Source organism: Branchiostoma floridae, chromosome 3 (genome assembly GCF_000003815.2).
Source record: "Branchiostoma floridae strain S238N-H82 chromosome 3, Bfl_VNyyK, whole genome shotgun sequence".
Lineage (NCBI taxonomy): Eukaryota > Metazoa > Chordata > Leptocardii > Amphioxiformes > Branchiostomatidae > Branchiostoma > Branchiostoma floridae.
Genome location: NC_049981.1, coordinates 31,935,668 through 31,943,666, shown reverse-complemented (window position 1 = coordinate 31,943,666; position 7,999 = coordinate 31,935,668). Strand labels below are relative to the sequence as shown.

General features: G+C 43.1%; 1 protein-coding gene across 1 annotated transcript; it reads left to right on the top strand.

Annotated features, from left to right (window-relative positions):
- Positions 1 to 3,187: 3,187 nt before the first annotated feature.
- Positions 3,188 to 6,660, top strand: LOC118411841. The gene is made up of 4 exons (XM_035814330.1): positions 3,188 to 3,272; positions 4,206 to 4,691; positions 5,208 to 5,344; positions 6,331 to 6,660. The coding sequence occupies exons 1-4, from the start codon at positions 3,263 to 3,265 to the stop codon at positions 6,658 to 6,660; spliced, it is 963 nt and encodes a 320-aa protein (XP_035670223.1). The 5' UTR covers positions 3,188 to 3,262.
- Positions 6,661 to 7,999: the final 1,339 nt, after the last annotated feature.

Here is a 7,999-nt window from a genome sequence, read left to right as displayed (position 1 = left end):
TGCGTTCAGACATTTGGAAGAATAAAATCCGATTTTATGAAGAAAAGCAGGTGAAGGAAGGAATACTCATTGTTTTCTTTAAAGAAAGAAGATTCTCCTGAACTTTCTGACTGGAGCTGTCCATGTAAGGTTGTTGCTGCTACAACTACACCACTGTGAATATTTTTTTGTTTTAAATGGACTATCTACAAAGCAACTTGGGGAGGTCAAGAAATTCTACCAAGTTTAGGTAAACATCTTTGATGAATAGTTATTTCCTGCTGAAATGTAAAACTTTAAAATGTCAACATTTTACACTGAGTTCCATTACGAGAAAGTTGAAATCACAAGAAAAGTAGGGAGTTTAGTAATAACTGTACAGTCCGGCCACATTAAATGGTTTCACGGTTGCCCATGTGTATGCAATGTTTTTGTAAAGCATACAGTAGATTATGACAGGCATTAGTTACCTTTATCTAACATGTTAGGAAATATTGATTATGGAAAGAGTTGTTTTTTTAATACAACACGATCACATGACCGATTGCAGTGTAAGTACCCATGTACATGTGTTCACTGGGTATTACTTGCCCAAACATTCATGTTACATCATATACGTCACAAGTACGATTTTATTTTCGTTTCCTGGCTGCAATCGTCACATCAAACTGTGGAAATGTCACGTCAACATTTACTAGTCAAACCTGACGGGAAACACAGAGAGAACCTGGCTCCTCTGAGAGGATTTTCAAAGAGTTCTATGTTACTGGGTATAAATGTATCTGTATAAGTATATATAGCGACTGAGCTACTTTGTTATAGAATCCCTTCGGTTCAGTTTGTGAGAGTTTTAACTGTTTCCATGCTGAACATATCCGAAGTGTGTTGCCGCTTGTAGAGGTAGACTATATTCTGTAAAGTCATCACGTTTGGAAGAAATGTGATCCCCCACAACCTAACCCCATGGAAGAAGGGTTGGAATCGCCCTGGCACATGTACCAAAACTTTGGAAATAAACTTCCGTTAACAGCGCCACGGCAGCAGTGTTTGGGTTGGATGTGCTTGTACGCGTGTATGTGGCATATGTGCGCGTTTATGGCAAAATTAATAGGGTAAGAAAAATGCATGAACTGTTGTCTACTAAAATGTGTTTCAGTTGTATCTGTACGTCTACCTGTACAATACATCGGGCATTTACATCAAAGCACAAAGGGAAGTGACAAATGCAGAACTGATAAAAAAAGAAAAGATCCACCGAAGTTGAATGACGTTTCACATGCGTTTCTTTCTCCTTGTTTGCATTGTTTATCTTATGAAATCATTAATTGTCATCAACACAATTCTCGCTACCAGCGAATGTATTAGCTTCATGTGTTCTATTGTCACATTTTCAACGGAACATCCCCAGTATCAATTGCAGTTATAAGAGAATGAAAATGATCTTTTTTGTGAAACATCTTAGCCTATTGAGAATTATTTATTTTGTAAAACATCGCAGCATATACTGAGGCCTAATTGTGTGATAACAACGGATGGTGCTCACTTGTGCTTCGGTTTACATCTCCGCATGCCAGCCTTAACGATTAAGGAAGTAGACAGCTAGGTGGGTTCGTGTGGCGTAACCACAGGGTGTTCATCACAGAAGCCAGAGGTTCTTGGTTCAAATCCTGCCATGCTGCCGATTTTGTGCCCTTGGGAAAATCACTTTACACGGCTTTCCTTATTCCAGGTCCCAGGGAAGAAAAAAATGGTTATCTGACTTCGTTTGGTGGGGGGGGGGGGGGTGGTGGTGTTAAAAGGTGGTGTAAGAAAAGAGTTGGGACCCGCCTCCCAATACCGTGCCCTATTGACACAGTGAATAACAACCTACTGCCCATACGGCCAAAAAGTAAAAAGGCTATGGGGCTACTAATAAATATTCTATTTAGTAGTTAATTATTAGGTAGACAGCAACAAGTAGACTGGAGATAGCAATCTATGTCTACCAGTTAAACTTCAGAGAGGACTGTTATTGTGCCAGGTAAGCGAACCACCGGGGAAGGGCGCTAGCTAACCCTCCCTGTAAATCTTATACCCCTGCTACAGAAACAGTGGGGAAGCTTGGTGACCTGCGTGCCGCAAGGGTTGCGACAACAGGTAACAAAAGGAAGCGAACCAACAACACGTCATTCTGGCAGGTTGACCCCAAGGTCACCACTAGGTGTGGACGCGTCGTTACGTGATACGGGATCGGAACAAAGGTGGGAATGCCGACGGCGCGACAGGTGTTTGCTGTTGGCCCAGACATAGACGAACCAAGTTCGCCTCAAAGAGGGGTGTTTTTCTGTGTAGCAGGCTAGAAGCAGTCGGGACAAAAGCAACGTTAGGGTAAGGTTGAAGTTAAATGGTTGTGGTTACATTAGCTTACATTGCGGTGCACCATAAAGTTGTTCTTTATATTTACACGTCGTTACCAACCTGCACCCCCTTTACTGCAATGAGTCCGTCCTTATCGTCTTACTTCCTTGTCAACGGTTTGACCACGAATTCAATCCGCGGAAAAAACCTTATATGAACTCTTATGGAGAAATAGGATACTAAGAAGAAAAGGTAAGGCAGAGTTATAATCTTCAAGACATTCAGAGCAACCATAGTTTAACAGTCTACACCTGTATGAAAAAAGCCATGCGAAGCAAACAGTACGGAAGTTAGCATGAAATATTCTTCTCGGTCCTTGGGCGTAACGTAGGGGAATGTTGGTAGATCTATCTTGTGGTTTGGTTTGAAGATGTATCTAACGACTGAATAACGATCTTTAGCAAGGCTAAAACTTGCTAGATCTTTTCACTACAACTAACCGCTTCTGTGTCCCGTGGATAGCTATTATATAAGTATCACCCGAGTCTGTGTTAAGGTTCAAGCTTTGAAAGATTTTCTTCCGCAGCTGTACTTGGAGGGTTGACAATATGATTATAGCCTGTTCTATACCTAAGATGGATCCGTAATCATACAAGTAAATTGTTGTGAAGTAAACAATACTCATCGAATGATTAGAAATGTGACAGAACTTTCCTCGTGACGAAGCGCCATTATTAGTGAGCAACTCACCCCAAAGCACTTGAACTTTGGCCCTACATGGCACTACTTTTTGGGATGTAGAAAATGACATCCATAACGGTCCTGTTTACCTGTCCCTCCAGTACAACACCAAAGCTTGGGATGTCGTCTGTCCGTCTCATCAGATCGGCAGTCTGAAATACCTGTTGTGACGTAACCACTTATATGACGTCATCCGTCAATCACTATGGAAACAGGTGAGTAACATTGGTCACTTTTACATCAAAGTGTTTACAATGGCTTTTATCTTTCAGTGCTATTAGTCCAACTTAATAGCATTAAACCCGAGTTTATTATACTATGCCTGTCATTGACAATATTTTACCGCATAACATTTATTATGCCTTGATTTCACCATGAATTACTTAAAAACACATCAACATATCATAACTACCGGTGAAATGAGATTGCAATAATGTTTCCATTTTTCCCTCATGAGCCTTTATATATTGTGTAATTAACTTCCACTTTCTCCAAATTCTATCTGGCTGGTTTAGGTACTTTTACTTAGTATCTTACATCTAGGTACTAGGATTGGTTAGGTTAACGTTTAACTAATATTGCCAGGTGTAGTTTTTATACGCGTGGCACAATTAACAATTAAAAGTTTAAAAAGTTAAACCCTTCCCGCGCCAAGATGGCGCATAGGGCGGTGCCCATCTCTGTTTCATTAGCCCTGGGCCACACACAACGCAATTACTACAATTACTAGGGGGCTAGTCCACTGGTAGTGGTGTGTGTTCAACTTCCATACTCTTTCCCGAATGCTGAGTGCTAAGCAGAGAAAGGAGCATGTACCATTTTTAAAGTCTTTGGTATGACTCGGCCGGGATCGAACTCACGACCTTCCGAATACAAGGCGAACACTCTACCCACTAGGCCATTGCACCGGCTACTCATTTTCACCTGAGTATAGTGAGGAAAGCCGTGTAAAGTGCCTTTCCCAAGGGCACAAGATCGGTGACACGCAGTCGGATTCGAACCCGCAACCTCTCGGTCACGAGGCACAAATGCCGCCGCTGCACCACACGATCTCACCATTCTTAACAATGTTATGATAAAATATTCAAACTTTTGAAATATTCATGAATGAAACATATTACCAATGTGATGCTGTTGTTTCCTACCAGGTCCGCGTGTTGTCCTCCTGCACGTAGCAGAGGATGGGGAGTTCGTCAGGAGGCTGGCGGAGGAGCTGATGGGTCTGGCATCAGATTACTACAAACTACCCCAGACATACATCTTCTGTCAGCAGGTCACAGGCACTCCTGGTGACGTCAGCCGCGCACAGCTCACGTCCACACTGACCCTCGGCAGCGTGGAACTTGTCGTGCCCGTGATCAGCAGACACCTGCTTGCTGACCAGTCCTTGCTCACGGTCGGACTGGAAACTGCCGTGAGGAACAACAAGCCTCGATACGTCATTTGGCTGGACCAGAACAAGGATGACTTCCGTGAGTTCGGCACGTTAGTCAGCCGGCAGTACCCAACCCTGGAGGCGCCGACCAGGCGGGTCCAGCGGGACAGGGTTAAGGAGACGATGCCCGGCAGTGCTTTTGGCAGTGGGATGAGAGGCATCGCCTGGGATGTGCGTGACGCGCTCTGCAGACAAACAGGTGAGGGTGGACATATCATGGCTGGTACATAATGTAGACTCATTCCTCAAACTACAGACATCTTTCGCACCGCTGCCGTCCCTCAGTAAGACATCTTGAGCCGCATGGTTCCAGTTTAGAAATTTCATTCAACCCGTCACTAAAGGAACGGGAACTATATGGCTCCACTCCACTCTATGACGTGCACAATGTAATCAGCGGACTGTGGAAACAGATCAACAATCTCATCAATCTTCATCATTTTTATTTGATATTAGCACTATGCATAGACACCTGTGGGTATTTGCTTCACTATCTAGACGGCTTGTCAGCCGAAATTCTATCTGCAGTGATGAGTAATTTGAACTGATTAAAGGCGATAGAATAACTGGTGTTACTGCAGAGCATGTAGTGTTTTCTTTGTTGTGTATTTTGTTGGAGCAATGTGACAAATTTAGATACTCTGTAAATTAATATGATGTTTCTACATAGACCGAACCAGGTTAGACTGACGTGTGCCTTTGTCCATCTCCACAGGTAAACTGAGGTTGCCGTGCTGGCAGGCCTTGCTCTTAACTCGTGAGTTCCTGGCTGACAACATGAACCTCCCAGCTGTTCTCACACGGCTGGAACAGGAGAACCAGCTGAGTCCGGCTGAGGTCCGGGATATCCAGGTAAGGTAATGGTGGAAGTGGCAATTATCAGAGTCGGTATAACAACATCACTGCCACATGTACTTCACATTCATACTGTTTTATAGGCTTTTGATACGTCCGCCTTGATCTGTATTTAGCACAAAGTTCATTACATGGTCCGCAGCAGCACACACTTCTCTATATGTGTTCCTTTTGGAGCCATCCAACACACAACACCACAGACTTTGCGATATGTTTTTATAATTAAATTGAAATAAGTTTGTAAATTTTAGGTACCTACGCTGTATAGTTTTATTAAGAACAAAAATCAATATGAGGTTTATATAATACTGTCTGAGCGAGACTACACCTCCAGAGTTATGAGCTGTTGTTCGTCGGCCTAATGCTCATTTGCATTAATAAGTCTATTAATTATATGGTTTAGATTTAGAAATTATAGATATCGTCAGCAAACACCATGAATTCTGATTGACAAATACAGGGTCAGTAATCACATCCCTTCAATGTTACTGTGAAAGTGAAAGTGTTTCAACTTTGCGCAATAAGAAACGACGTCAAAAGTTGCAAAAATATTGACTGTACTTTTGATCAGAGATGCAAGGTGTCGCTTATTGTAGATACCAAAACTGCGCTCCGACACATGTAAGAGAAAATGAATTCTATTGATACATGTACTAGGATTAGTATAGACAGATATTTACCAATTTCTAGGCTGCCAACATACGCAGTAGATCCTGGAAAAACGTGCTACAGAATACCTGCAACAGATTGAGCGGTACATGAAGGTGTGATCTTGTTGTATAAAATCGCGCCCTGTGCGTGTTGCTTAGCAATGATCCATTGACAATATACATGAGGATGACTAGTGTAATTGTGTACCTGTACATTAGCATATATGTATGCGCCTACCTAGTTCTTCCTCTTTATTCACAAAGAAAGAATACAGTTATACAATAGTTGTTGCTGTGAGCTCACACCGCCCCTGCCGATGTTCCCTCCCCCAGGCGGAGCCGACACCAGTAAGCAGGGGGGAGCGGTTGGTAGACATGCTGTGGGCCAGGAGGCGGCAGGAGCCGTACGACTGGTTAGTGCGGGTCCTGCGGGAGGAAGGACAGGACTTCCTGGCGGAGGAGATGGAGGAACAGGAGCGGGACTGGGAGCGGGAATTCGGCATCGGGGAACAGCAGGCGGCACAACCTGGTCAGCAAACCGCACAGAGGGAACATTTCTCACAGCAAAGTCAAGGTCGGCACAGTTATTGCATAATTTTTACCCTTAAACCTTTATACCTCCATTACAGAGTTTTAATGTGTAATTGCAAAATCGAGGTCTAAATTAGCTTCGTACGCAAAGTAAACAAAATACGGTGTTTGATCATGCCTCGTATTTCTATTAATCATTTTATTCGCAAGTCGCAAGGTTCTCACACTGGTGTAGTAATCATTCTTGATGTGACTGCTGTAGTGTGCCACACTTAAATGCTGTCTTCTGTGTAACTAATCGTACTTTATGTGTCCGTTTCTACTCTAGTAACCATTGCTACGGGCTCGTTAGCATATCATTAGCATATGATCCATGACCTCCTATTACCGTCACCGGTGACGGTTTCTCTTTACACGCGAGAGAAACCGCCACGGGCCCCCCGCTGAACCGACCCAGGAGCAGGTCCGGAGGTGGCTCAGGTCGGTTCGCGGAAATACCGTCATACGCCCCTTATTTCCTCTGTAGACCGGTGGCGGTTAAGCGTCATATGACGGTTAACCGACACAGGTCGGTTAACCGTCATATGACGGTTAACCGACACAGGTCGCGATCGGTTAAAGCGACCTTTGTCTAAATCGGGCCTAAGTCAACCCGATATCTCCAATATAAAGTTTTAATGTGTAATTTTAAAGTCGATGTCTAAAATAGCTTATCTATAAATATCACGAATATTAAAGGGTTAATGCCCCATTTAAGCAACAAATTCCTTTATAATACATACATCCTTTATTCAAGACTTCCAAGGCTTGACATAATGACACATTCCCTTCTGCTGGGACACGTGTGCTGCTATTCAATAAATTTGAAGGAATTTGAACAGTAATAATGTTTGGATCAAGGTCGGTTTCAAGGCTTTAAATACTAACAAAGATGTCGATTCATTATGTTACTTGTTAAATGGAACTGGACCATTACAATGGACTTGGTCCCCATGTAACTCTAACATGGACTGCACACTGTACAAAGCTTTACTTTCTGCTGGGACAAGTGTGTTGCTATTTAATCCTAAGTTATAGTTGTACATATTCAATAAATTTGAAGGAATGTGAACAGTAATAATGTTAATGTTTGGATCAAGGTCGGTTTCAAGGCTTTAAATACTAACAAAGATGATGTTACTTGTTAAATGCAACTGGACCATCACAATAGACTTGGTCCCCATGTAACTCTAACATGGACTGCACACTGTACAAAGCATTCCTTTCTGCTGACGCATGACGCCGTAACACGTGGATTCAGGCCGGTGCCGGTGTCGATTCATTCTGACCAATCAGGGGAGCGATACCCACCTGCCTGGCCTGAATCTGCGTGTTACGGCGTCATAACCAACGTGGAACGGGGCCTTCTGATTGGTCCGCGGCGCCTGGCTATATGATAATATATATTGGTTATGACATTGGTCTGGCCTTC

What these genes read in the sequence shown, in the direction of transcription:
- LOC118411841 (XM_035814330.1), top strand. An exon ending in CGCGCTCTGCAGACAAACAG is followed by an intron (nt 4,692 to 5,207) that starts GTGAGGGTGGAC and finishes CCATCTCCACAG; the next exon opens with GTAAACTGAGGTTGCCGTGC. An exon ending in CTGAGGTCCGGGATATCCAG is followed by an intron (nt 5,345 to 6,330) that starts GTAAGGTAATGG and finishes TCCCTCCCCCAG; the next exon opens with GCGGAGCCGACACCAGTAAG.